General features: G+C 47.9%; 1 protein-coding gene across 1 annotated transcript in view; it reads right to left on the reverse strand.

Moving 5' to 3' along the window:
• The window catches only part of ZFAT (zinc finger and AT-hook domain containing), a 145,128-nt gene that overhangs the window by 102,468 nt on the left and 29,565 nt on the right, over positions 1-13,095 (reverse strand). The window contains exon 4 of the mRNA XM_066379564.1: positions 1,950-2,201. Coding sequence (XP_066235661.1) covers positions 1,950-2,201 — 252 coding nt within the window. The remainder of the gene's footprint in view (positions 1-1,949; positions 2,202-13,095) is intronic.

Raw genomic sequence — 13,095 nt, forward strand, 5'->3', positions numbered from 1 at the left:
AAACACCAGCTGTTGCACATAACAGCTTAAAATATATATATATAATCTGTTTTCCCTGGCTTCTTTTACTATTCAAATTCAGAATAAAATAAATGTTGATCACATATCAAGAGTGTTATTTTAACTCGCCACGTTCGGTGCAGGGAGGAAGTTTATTTTCTTTTCCTCTAATTGTTTTAACAAGCTGAGGAAGAGTCGAGGTCAACTGTTTAAAATGTCATGAGAGCTGCTCTTTACAGAGCACGTATTAAAACAATTACGCGAGAATCTTCCAGAGTGTGATACTGCACTTGACAAACGGGGGAGCGTGGAGCCGTCACATGGACGCCGGCCACGAGGCCGCTGGGCGTACGGTCATCTCTGCATGGCTGACAGGCGTCGGCAGCGGCCAGCAAGGGAAAAACACCCCACGCTTCAACCTTTCCACTCGGAATTTGTGAAAGTCCATCTAGTCACTCAAATCAAATGGAACCAGAGGCCATTTTCTACACAGAGCATTACTACAGGAAGCCGATGACCTGATTAGAGAGGACCGTGCCTGCCTGTCACTGCCAAAGACAGCGCCTGATTAATCACAGGGTGATAGTAAACATCAGAACCACGCGGGGAAGAACTCCCATTTCTTAGAAGGTTGGAGAAAAGGCTAAGAGGGGTGCGCTAACATGAGTATCATCGGCATCCACGGAGTAGGAATGGGCCCGGCTGTAAGACTCTAATGGGGTAGAGCAGGGCTGGCCATGGGGCACGGGTGAGGGCATGGGTGGGGACCCTGCCTCAAATGAGTGTGACCCTGGAAGCCACCACTGTGGACAACTTCAGCAAGCATAAAACTGTGAAACTGGATCTGAAAAAGGGGGGTCTTCTAAGCCAATCACTGTTTCAGTTGATACTCTTGAAATGGCGAACTATGCAATTGGAGAACGGAGTGGTGGCTGTCAGGGCCCAGGAGTGGGGGTGCCTAGGCGGGGGGAGATCGGGGGGAGGTTGTGGTGACGGAGCACTTCCGTCCCCTGGCTGCAGCAGCGGCTGCACAGAGCTACCGCGGGAGGACGTCTCCCTGTCCCCATCCTGACCCTGACACAGTGCTCCTGTTTCGTAAGACGTGACCACTCGGGGACTGGGGGTCAAGTGGACACGAGAACTCTCTCTGGGATTTTTTGCAACTTCTTGTGAATCCATAATCGTTTTCCAAGTACTAAGTTTTACTTTTTAAAGGGTTTCTCAGACATTGAACCAGACTCTCTATTATTTTCTATGGACCCTCTGATTTGAAATATTTTATCTATTAAATGGCACGTGTGAAGATAAACCCTTGGCCCATAGGCATAGGTCAGATCTATCTGTGTCTTACGTCATGAAGGGGAGAGACCGGTTTACCCTCTCTGGACGCTGGGCACCATCCAGCAAATGACACGTCCAATACAGAGATCAACATGGTCGCAGCCCGCGATCAATACAAAAATAAGCACATTCTGCCTGACCAGGCGGTGGCGCAGTGGATAGAACATCGGACTGGGATGCGGAGGATCCAGGTTCGAAACCCTGAGGTCGCCAGCTTGAGTGTGGGCTCATGTGGTTTGTGCAAAGCTCATCAGCTTAAGTCCAAGGTCTCTAGCTTGAGCAAGGGGTCACTCACTGTGCTGTAGCCCCCCAGTCAAGGTACATATGAGAAAGCAATCAATGAACAACTAAGGTTGCCACAACGAAGACTGGATGCTTCTTATCTCTCTCCCTTCCTGTCTGTCTGTCCCTATCTGTCCCTCTCTCTGTCTCTGTCACAAAAAATAAAATAAAATAAGCACGTTCCCGGCGCAGCAAGAGCTGTATGAACTCGTGCTATTTCCGAGTAAGAACGCACCCAGGGAAAGCTGAGCCTAGCTTCAGGACAGCGACGCGTGGGGAGCAGGAGGGGGCGGGAGCGGGGGCGGGAGCGGGCCGGGGGGCGGTACCTGCGTCCCCCTCGTCCTCGCCCAAGTTCAGCACGATGATGCAGATGTGCTTCCTCAGCTGGCGCATGTTGGAGAACCTCCGGCAGCACTTGGTGCACTCCAGGCGGCTGGGAGCCTGAACGCCGCCCTCCTCCAGGGCCGGCGGGCACGCCTCGCTGGGACCCGCCGCGGCTCCCGCCAGCTCCTCCTCGGCGCTGGGCTTCTTCGTGGACCCCTTCGGCCTGCCCCTCTTCCTCTTCGTGATGGACAGCTCTGCGAGGGAGACCAGAGGCATGACGTGATCACACGGGGCGACTTCTCCGTACTCTCCTCCCTGCCCGTAGCTACCTCCTGCACCCCCAACCAGACCCCAGACCCAACTCGAATCCTAACATTCCCCCCCAGTTCAACGCTCAGTGCCTCCTCCGTGGGGTCGCTCCAGTTATCAGACCCCCAGGCCTGCTACCCAGCTTGTCTCACATTCACAGCGCGAGGCACACACGTGGGGGGCAAGCTGGCAGACTGGGTTTCCGGGGTGCTTCCCCTTTCCTCCACCAGGAACTACAGCCCGCTCCTGGGGGTCTCAAACAGCGGATACGCAGCAGACACTTCATAATTCAGCTTATGAATAAATAAGTAAATGATCAATAAATGCATTGATCAGTTGCTTAATGGTCGTGTTGATATGAATTTCTACACCCAAAATGGAGCTGCTCCTAATTCCATTTATGAATAAGTAAGTAAATGATCAATAAATGCATTGATTAGTTGCTTAATGGTTGTGTTGATAAGAATTTCTATGCCCAAAATGGAGCAGCTCCTGACGGGGTGCCATGCCAGCAAACCAGAACTTAGGTAACCTCTGTGTTCCTGTAAATGCTCCACTGACCAGACAAGCAGGACGTGCCGCCAGCTGTCCCCAAACACCAAGCCGCTCTGGCCCCTGTGCTCCCCTCTCAGGCCTACACTTTGTCCTGTGAAAGCCCCCTGCCTCCCACCCGTGTGGTAGTCCTCTGAATGGAGGCTCTACAGTGCGTGAAGTATTCAGGCTTGTTTGCATCACTTCTATTCTCTTCTGTAACAACAGGAAAAGCAGCATTTGGAAAACCAGTCATTTCCTACGGCCCAAGTTTCCACAGGCAGAAAGCAGTGAGCGCACTGCATCTGAACCCCGTCCCCAATCCGCAGTGTGGGGACAACACGCCCCTAGTCAGGGAACAAGCCTTGCAGACTCCGGGCCAAAAGCTAGCAAGGGACAGAAGGAACCAGGCACAGGGTTTTTCTCATTCAGTTGAAAGACAAGGTGAGTATTACGAAAAAAATAGCCCGGCCTTATCAAAAATCTAATAATGTAACCTTTTATGTGTGCATCACTCAAGTTTGCGAGGCACCTTTCCCAGCTATTACCTCATTTTAGCCTCATAAAAACCTTCAGAGATGGAGAGAGCAGATGTAATTTTCACACTAGGGAAAGAAACGAGGTCCCCCAGGCTGAGTGACGTGGCCGTTTTCTGGAAGTAGCTGCTGCCCTCGCAGGGCTGGGACCTGGGCTTCCTCCCCCCAGCCCAGATCTTTCTGCTGAGTCGTGCAGCCCTCATTCAGCTGAGTTCCAGACAGGCAGAGGGAGGCAGGATGTGGGGTGCCGAGAGGTACTGGCTGTGGGTGAGGCTGGCATGGGTTCAAATCCCCCCAGAGCCTCAGTTTCTAACATGAAAAACAAACACAAACTGCTCTATTTTATAAATGCACTACGAGTAGGAGAAATCCACCACAATGCGGAGCCCAGTGTTCAGGAGGTGATCGTACATGGCCACCGTGTATGATCACGGATACAGGCGTTAGCATTCTGACTCTGACTCTCTGAAGACACGGGTCCCTTCCCACCCATTCCACTGTCAGCTTATGTGAGTCCTCGATGTACACCCGTTCTTGTTCCTTAGGGAACTTTTCCCTCAATTTCCTCATTTTAAAATACCGCCCACGCCAAGAAAGCCAGTACAGAACCAGGGACTTCGTGAGGCCCAGGACGAGGGACAGAGCTAGCCCACCGGCCCCTCCCTTCGCAGCTCAATCTCCCGTCCCACCAACTGGAGAATTTAGAAAAATCCTGAACGCTGACATTGTCAGGCCCTGACCGTCACTCTCCCTGACATTACTTCCAACCAGCCCAGGAAACAACAGGCATCTGATGGATTCTCTAACAGAAACGAGGGACCGCAAGCCTTTCAGGTCTACTGGCAACGTGGAAACCCCAATGTGGATAACTGCAGCGGCCCGGAAAGGCGAGGCCCTGGGGAGAGGGAAGGCGCCCTCAACCTGCTCCCTGGGTCTCCGTCAGCAACAAGATGGCAATGCCACGTCACTAACAGCAACAAGAATCATGATTAGGCACACACATCTCGGGCACCACACTGAGCACTTCACCTGTGTTTCCTCGTCAGATCCCTGAGGGGAGCGGCAGTATAACTCCCATCCTGCAGAGGAGGATGCTGAGGCTTAAGAAGAGGAGTCAACGGCCCCAAGACCCAGAACTAATGAGCGGCGAGCTAGGACTGGAACCCAGGTCTGTCGCCCTCAGAATCAGGGAACTTCACATCTGTGTCAGCTCAGTCAGTGTCAGAGCACAAAAATGATACCTCTGACCTCTCAGTTCTGCAAACAACTGATGGCAATGCCACCCAGCCACCTGCCTGGGCGTGCTCCAACTCCCAGACGGGACAACAGGTGGGCAGAAAGGGACGTGGAATGCTACCAAGCACGTCGGGCACTTACCAGGTACTAAGGTGTTATGGGCATTTGTCTCGGAGCCCCTTTTTAAAAAAGGGCCAGTATCTTATTTATCTCCCTTTGACAGATGACAGATGACTGAGCCACCAGCAGCAGGGCCTCCCCGCCGAGGTCCAGGCTGAGCCCTGCACAGAGCACCACAGACGGTGGTGGGGCCGACGTGCCAGGGCCACGCTGAGCGCTCTGGTACTGGCCGCATCAGCCCTGAGCATATCTGATGCTCGTTCAGTGGGAAAGAAAGTCCACTACCAACTCATCGGCCCAGGAGTGGAGAGCCTTTCTGCAGTCCGTGCACAAAGGCCCCTACGTGTCAGCACAGCCCTGCAGTCACGGGAGAGCTCCAGGATGGAACCTGAGTCCACCTGAGCCGAGAAGGGTGTCCCTCCCCTCCCCCTCCTCTCCCCTCCTCCCTCCCCCTCCCCTGCACTACCCACCAGAGCAGATTATGGCGCTCGGGTTTCCGTGGTTTCCAGCCAGCAGGTACCACATGCCTCCACACACACAGGATGACTTTACTTGAGTGCTAAGTGCCCAGAAAAGACAGCACAGAATTAAACCGAGATGCCAGCCTCCCCTGGGATGCCTCTGTTAACCCCTAATTGGACCAAGCACTCCCCTCTTAGAGGGCAGACCAACTCCAGAGGAACCCCTGCCACAGCACGGAAAGCCCCTGCTGCCTGGCCCCCTCCCCAGGCCAGGAGGCGGACCCAGCAGGACCAGTGCCTGGGCGCGCCCTGTGCTCAGCAGCGGGCACGGCACCTGGGCACGGGCAAGTGCACAGTTAGTGAATGAAGAAATGGGAGAAGGAAAGGGGGAGGGACAGAAAGGTAAAAAGGAGGAGAGAATAGCTACTATTGGAAGTCTGAAAGTGGGAAGAGGATGGAAGAGCCAATCAAGGCTTCCAGGAGACCCACAAAAGTTTCTCCTTGGCCCTGGCCGGTTTGCTCAGTGGTAGAGCGTCAGCCTGGCGTGCAGAAGTCCTGGGTTCGATTTCCGGCCGGGGCACACAGGAGAAGCGCCCATCTGCTTCTCCACTCCTCCCCCTCTCCTTCCTCTCTGTCTCTTTCCTCCCCTCCCGCAGCCAAGGCTCCATTGGAGCAAAGATGGCCCGGGCGCTGGGGATGGCTCTGTGGCCTCTGCCTTGGGCGCTAGAGTGGCTCTGGTCGCAACAGTGACACCCTGGATGGGCAGAGTATCGCCCCCTGGTGGGCGTGCCAGGTGGATCCCGGTCGGGCGCATGCGGGAGTCTGTCTGACTGCCTCCCCGTTTCCAGCTTCAGAAAAATACAAAAAAAAAGTTTCTCCTTGAGCAAGCCCATGTGCCCAGGATGAATGCAAGTGTCCACACCCCCACACACAATCACACACTTACACATACACAAACACACAATCACACTTACACATTCTCGTATATACACATGCACATACACTTTCAGAAGAGGGAGAATGAGCTTGGCCCATTAGACAACTTCTTCTTGGACCGCGCCAGAGGTTGGATCCAAGGGAAGAAAGATGGAAGGTTCTTTGGTGGACACTTCCTACATGACCAAGAAAGATTAAAAGGCTATAAAATAAACCAGAGGATTTAGGAACCTTTGTGTTCTAAAGCGAGACCAAAATAATAAATCAATCACTACTCAGTTTCAGGTTTGATTAAACCATTTCAAGTGTCTCTCAACCTAAAACGAACTGTGAAGGTTAAAACTGAGGAGAAATCATCAGAGAGAAACTAAGCCTCTACAAACCTCAAATGGAATGGACTTGCACGAAGTAAAAAAAAGAGGAACTTGGAGTTCTTAAAAGATTTTTAAAGAAATGTTCTTGTATTAAGAGTCTGAGTCATGAAAGACTTCAAAAATACTTTTCTAAGGTCCTAAGCACAGTTGATTAGAGCATTCTTCCAATATGCCAAGGTTGTGGGTTCAATCCCTGATCAGAACATATATAAGTGGAACAACAAATTGATGTTTCTCTCTCTCTCTCTCTCTCTCTCTCTCTCTCCTTCCTCTCTCTGTCTCTCTAAAATCAATCAATCAAAGAAATACTTTCTTACATTAAACAACACAGGCAACTAATCTTGTATACACAAGTGAACAAAAGAAAATGTATTAAAGAAGAATTTAGGTCAAAAGTAAATTAGTCAATAAAGGAAAATAATTTATAAAAGTAGCTCAACGGTAAGAATTTTATTATAATCAGGTTCCAAAAGAACATGCAAGGGCCATCAGGCCAGATGGACCCAAACCCTCTCATTTACTCACTCGGTAACCTTGAGTGCAGCCACACCTCAGGCCATAAATCAAATCTCAATACATGTAAGATGCCTGTGATCATACAAAATATGTGGACTAAAATTAGAAATAACAAAGAAATTTGAAAAATCCAAAAATAAATGAAAATTAAATATCCTTTCATAAATAACAAATAGTCAAAGACAATGTCATAAGGGAAATTACAAAATACATTGATTGAGAAGAACAAAACAAAAGCACAACATATCAAAATTTACAGGGTGCAGTGAAAGCAGTGCTTAGAGGACAATTTATAGCTGTAAGTGCCTGTTACATAAAGAAGAAAAGTCTCCAGTCAATAACTTACCCCTCTGACTCAGAAAACTAGAAATACAGAAGTAAGCTAAACACAAAGCAAACAGGAAGACAAATATAATAAATATTAGAGTGGAAAGAGATGAAATAGAATACAGAAGAAAAACAAAAGAGAAAATCAACAAAGTTGACAAATCTTTAGGTAAACTCAACAAGAAAAAGAGATTAAGATTCACTTGCTAGCCTGGCCTGTGGTGGCACAGTGGGTGGATCAAGCGTCGACCTGGAACACTGAAGTTGCCGGTTAAAAACCCTGGGCTTGCATGGTCAAGGCACATAAGAGAGTTGATGCTTACTGTTCCTTCCCTCTTTCTCTCTCTCCTCTCTAAAATGAATAAATAAAGTCTTAAAATTAAAAAGAAAAAGACTTACTTGATAAAATCAAGAGTGAAGGGGGGGCATTACTAATGACCTTACAAAAATAAAAAAAAATTTGAAGTTAATACACTACACAGTTTTATGTCAACAAATTAGATAAGTTTTATGAAATACAAGATTTCCTAGAAAGACACAAACTACTGACACTAATTTAAGAAATAAAAAAATATGAATACCCCTATGACAAGCAAAGAGATTAAATCAGAAATCAAAAAATCTTCCCACCAACAATAAAAAGTCCATGAATAAGTGGCCTCACTGGAAAATTTATCAAACATATAAGAAAAATTAGCATCAACACTTCAAAAATCTTCCAAAAATAGAGGAGGAAATAATCCCCAACTCATTCTATGAGGCCACTATTACCAATTTGAAAACCAAAGACACTAGAGAAAAGACCCTAGACCAATGTCTCTGAATATAAATATCTTCTCCAAAATACTAGCAAAACCAAATCCAGCAGCATTTTATAATTTTATTTTTCTGAAGTGAGAAGCAGGGAGGCAGAGAGACAAACTCCTGCATGCGCCCAACCGGGATCCACCCTCATGCCCACTAGGGGGCAATGCTCTTCCCATCTGGGGTGTTGTTACTTTGCAACTGGAGCCATTCTAGCGCCTGAGGCAAAGGCTATGGAGCCGTCCTCAGCTCCCAGGGCCACTTTGCTCCATTGGAGCCTTAGTTGCAGGAGAAGAGAGAGATAGAGAGAAAGGAGAGGAGTAAGGGTGGAGAAGCAGATGGACGCTTCTCCTGTGTGCCCTGGCCGGGAATTGAACCTGGGACTTGCACATGCCAGGCCGACGCTCTACCAGAGCCAGCTGGCCAGGGCCTCCAGCAGCATATTAAAAGCTCATATTAAAAGCATTATAATATGACCAACTAGGATTTCTCCCAGGAATTGCAAGGGTGATTCAACATAGGAAATTTCATCCATGTAATTAATAGACCATATTAAGAGAATGAAGGGGAAAAAACCCAAATGATCATCTCAACAGACTTTGATATTTGACCAAGTCCAATACCCTTTTTTGATCATAAAAAAAACACAACACTCCACAAACTAAGAAGGGATCTTCCTTAACCTAATAAAGGGTATCTACAAATAGACACCACAGATAACATCAAACCTAACAGGCAAAGGCTGGTTGCTTTCTTCCCAAGATCAGGAACAAAACGAAGATGTATGCTCTCGCCACTTCCATTCAGAACATACTGGAGTTCCTAGCCATGGCAATTAGACAAGAAAATGATATAAAAGGCATCCAGGTTGGAAAGGAAGAAGTAGACTTTGCCTAGTTACAAATGAAAGGATCTTACAAGATATATTCCTAAAGAATCCACTAAAGAACTATTAGATCTAATAAACAAGTTCAGCAAGGTTGCAGGATATATGATTAATACACAAATAACAGTTTGTATTTATTAACTAGCAATGGACAATCTGAAAATAAAATTAAGAAAATTATTTCCATTTACAGTAGCATCAAAATGAATAAAATACTTAGAAATAAAAATAACCAAAGGCCTGATCCGTGGTGACGCAGTGGATAAAACGTCAATCTGGAATGCTAAGGTTGCCGGGTTCGAAACCCTGGGCTTGCCTAGTCACAGCACATATGGAAGTTGATGCTTCCTGCTCCTCCCCCTTCTCTCTCTCTCTCTCTCTCTCTCTCTCTCTCTCCTCTCTCTAAAAATGAATAAAAAATATTAAAAAAAATAACCAAAGAGGTATAAGACTTGCACAATGAAAAGTATAAAACATTTTTAAATAAAATTTAAAACTTAAATGAATAAAAAGACATCCCATGGTCATGGACTGGAATGCTTAATTGTAGTTTAGCTGGTTAGAGTGTTGTCCCCATACACCCAGGCTGTGGGTCTGATCTCCAGTCAGGGCACAGACAAGAGTTGACCAATGAATACAAAAATAAGTGGAACAACAAGTCAATGTTTCTCTTTCTCTCTCTCTCTCTGTCTTTCTCTCTCTCACACTCTAACAATCTTGAAAGAAAACAAAGTTAGCTCTGGCCAGGTAGCTCAATTGGTTAGAATACCTCCCAATACGCCAAGGTTGAAGGCTCAATCCCTGGTCAGGGCATATACAAGAATCAACCAATGAATCAACCAGTGGAACAACAAATAAACCTCTCTCTCTCTCTTTCTCTCCTTCCTCTCTCAAAAAATCGATCAATAAATAAAATTTATTTAAAAAAAAAGAAAAGTTAGAGGATACATTTCCCCATTTGAAAACTTACTACTGGTATGAGGACAGACATATATAGACTGATGGATTAGAACTGGGTGGGCCCCCTGCAACAGCAAGGGAGGGGGAGGTCTGGGGTCTCGAGATCCCGCTCAGCTATTAACAGAGCCCGCTGAGCCAGACGAGGGGAATTCCCCTTGGGAATTCCCACTGCCAAAGGCACTGCAGAGAAAATAAGAGGGCTCAGGCTTCAGAGGGTTCCCGGGTCTCAAAAGTTTGGGGAGCTCTTGTTGGGATGAGGAGGAGCCACAGAAGCTTCCCAAGTGACAAGTGACAGGGGGCATGGAACACATCCTGTGGAAGGCAGAGGGCAGCAAAGCCACAGGTAAGAAAACAACTCCAGGTGACCAGTTCAATCATCACGTGTGGATGGGACGTACCATGTCAGGCTCCATCCCGGGACCTGGGACCAAGGAGCTGAAACATGCCTTCGTCTGGTGTCCCCTGACAAGCAAGAGGAGGGGACAGAGACCAGGAAAGCTCACCCGGGAAGGAGAGAACTGATACGTGTTCGGGGCGGGGGGGTTGCACGAGCCCAGAAAGGCCTCCTGCCCCACCCGGGCTGAGGGACCAGTTCCTAGAGGAAACTTCAAGCTGAACGAGTCTTAGGAACAGCAGGGTGAGGCCGGCCAAGACACCCCCCAGGGGCTTCCCAGGCAGAGTGACAGGCCGGTCGGTGGCTGCAGAGATTATGAGAGGGAGGAGGCAATGAGCCTGGTGGGCTGGGTATGGGAGAGACAAAAGGGAGGGGGGTCTCCAGAAGAGGGGTTGGTTCAGGATGAATCCCTGGGGGGGGGGGGGGGTTGTGGACCGTAAATGGCAAAAAGCCATCGTTAGATTCGAGGCTTAGCAAAAGGCTAAGTTCTCCCCCCCTTCACCTCCATATTGGCTATGATGCTGAGTATCTGCACCCACTCCCCTTGCTTCCTTGGGTTGCTGGAAGCAATATACATGCCCTTCCTCTGACTCTGTTTGTTTTCAGATGTTGGTAGATTTCACTAATGCATCCTGTTTTATGCCTTGGGAGAGTTCCTGTCTTAGCCTTGGATGTGCAACTTTGTATCAGTGTCCTTGATTTGCAAGCAAACTGGGGCTATGGGGCACTCGGATACTGCCAGGCATTTTGAAGAGTCCTCCCGGTCCCATCGTTTTTGTTTTGGTAAGTGTGTTTCCTTAATTCCGCATTGTTATTTGGAGCCACGCTGGTCCGCGGCAGGGGTGCATCTCCTACTGACATCAGTAAGGGGGGCAAAGATGGAAGTCGGAACATGTGTACCTTATAATGCACCAGTGCACATAATTCCATGTGAAATTCTATCTGCCTTGTTATCATTCATGTATTATTTATTAACAAAATGAAAAATTCAAAGTATTTCATTTTAGGGAGTAGAAAATCTTCAGAAGCAACGCCAAATAAAAAGAATGAGAAGGTTTCTAATAGGATTTCTCGAAGGTCTTTACACGGTACTCCTTAATACTTCTTTCTCTCTTTCTCTCTGCCATGTGAATTTCATGGAAGAGGTTATCCACTTTTCTGAGTTCATAGATATTCAACTCGAGGCAGGTGTGCAAACACTTAGAGTTCTTAACTAAAGCTTTGACCCCATCTATCTGTGGAGCTAGACTCTCTGGAAATACAAGGCACCTTAACTGCCCAGCGGTCAGGTGCCTATAGGGTCACTGGGCTCCTGCCCCGAGATCATGAAGGATGAACCTAACTCACCCCCAGACGGGGTGGCGGAGAGGGGGGCTGAGCCTCGAGGCCCCTGGCATGAGAAGATTCTTCCCTCTTTTTTTATTAAGAAGTCATTGACAAATAAAAATTGTATATACGTAGGTTGTACAACACGATTTTCAAGATGTACAAGATGATTTCCTATACGTATACACTGTGAAATGCTTCCCACAATCAAGTGCATTAATATGTCTATTACCTCAGAGAGTGACCATTGTGTGTGGGGGGTGTGTGTGTGTGTGTATGGTGAGAAAACCTAGGATCTACTCTTTAGCAAATGTCAAGTATACTTGACATTATGACTCACCATGCTGCACATTTGATGCCCAGATCTAATTTGAAAGTTTTCACACGTTAATCAACACCTCCCCATTCCCCAGTCCCTAGCAACCAATGTCCTGCTCGCTGGTCCTATGAATGTCGCTATTTTAGATCCCCTACGTAAGCAAGACCACACAGGACTTGTCTTTTGTGTCTGGCTTATTTCACTTAGCACAGCGTCCTCCAGATTCATCCATGCTGCAAATGAGGAGGGCCTCCTTGTTTTTATGGCTGAATAACCTTCATGTTTGTGTGTGTGCACGTGTGTGTGCGTGTGACATTTTCCAGATCCATTCACCTGTCCAACCACTCATAGGCTGTTTCCATATCTTGTCCACTGTAAACACCACCGCAACGGACATGGGAGTGCTGACATCTATTTGAGGGACTGATTTCACTTCCTTTGGCTACCTGCCCGGAAGAGGGACTGCTGGATCATATATGACAGTTCTGTTTTGAATGTCTCCATATAGTTTTTCTCCACAGTTTTACATTCCCTCAATGATGCAACAAGGGTTCCCTTTTCTCTATATCCTCACCAACGCACTACCTTTTGGTGACAGCCGTTCTCCCAGGTGTGAGGGGACCATCTCCCGGTAGTATTTATTTTCATTTCCCAATGATCTGTAATGCTGAGCATCTTTATATGGACCTGTCGGCCACCTGGACATCATCTTTGGGAAAACGTCCATTCGTTTGTTTTAATTGGGTTATTTGGCAGATCCTTGGTGCCCGACAAAGACCTTCATCCGCCCTCCCCTCCCCCAAAGCAAAGAGACTCAAATGTGAACCATCAGGTAAGATGTGATTACGTGTAACTGCCCATTCACCCCTGCTTTCTCCATGGGGAGAGGACAGCCCTGCTCACAGGCCCGGGATGGACTGAGGGACCCTGGACATCCCAGTCGCTGGTGACTGTGATATAAACACCACCCTCCTCCTCATTTGCCATGACAGGTCCCAGGTGCTGGCATCTCGTCAGTTTTACCTGCTGCAGCTAGCGGTACCAGGACAGCACCCCCCAATGTCCCAACGACTGAACGCTATGTGTGGTGTACCTCTCTGAGTACAGCAGTCC

This window comes from Saccopteryx leptura, chromosome 3 (genome assembly GCF_036850995.1).
Source record: "Saccopteryx leptura isolate mSacLep1 chromosome 3, mSacLep1_pri_phased_curated, whole genome shotgun sequence".
NCBI lineage: Eukaryota > Metazoa > Chordata > Mammalia > Chiroptera > Emballonuridae > Saccopteryx > Saccopteryx leptura.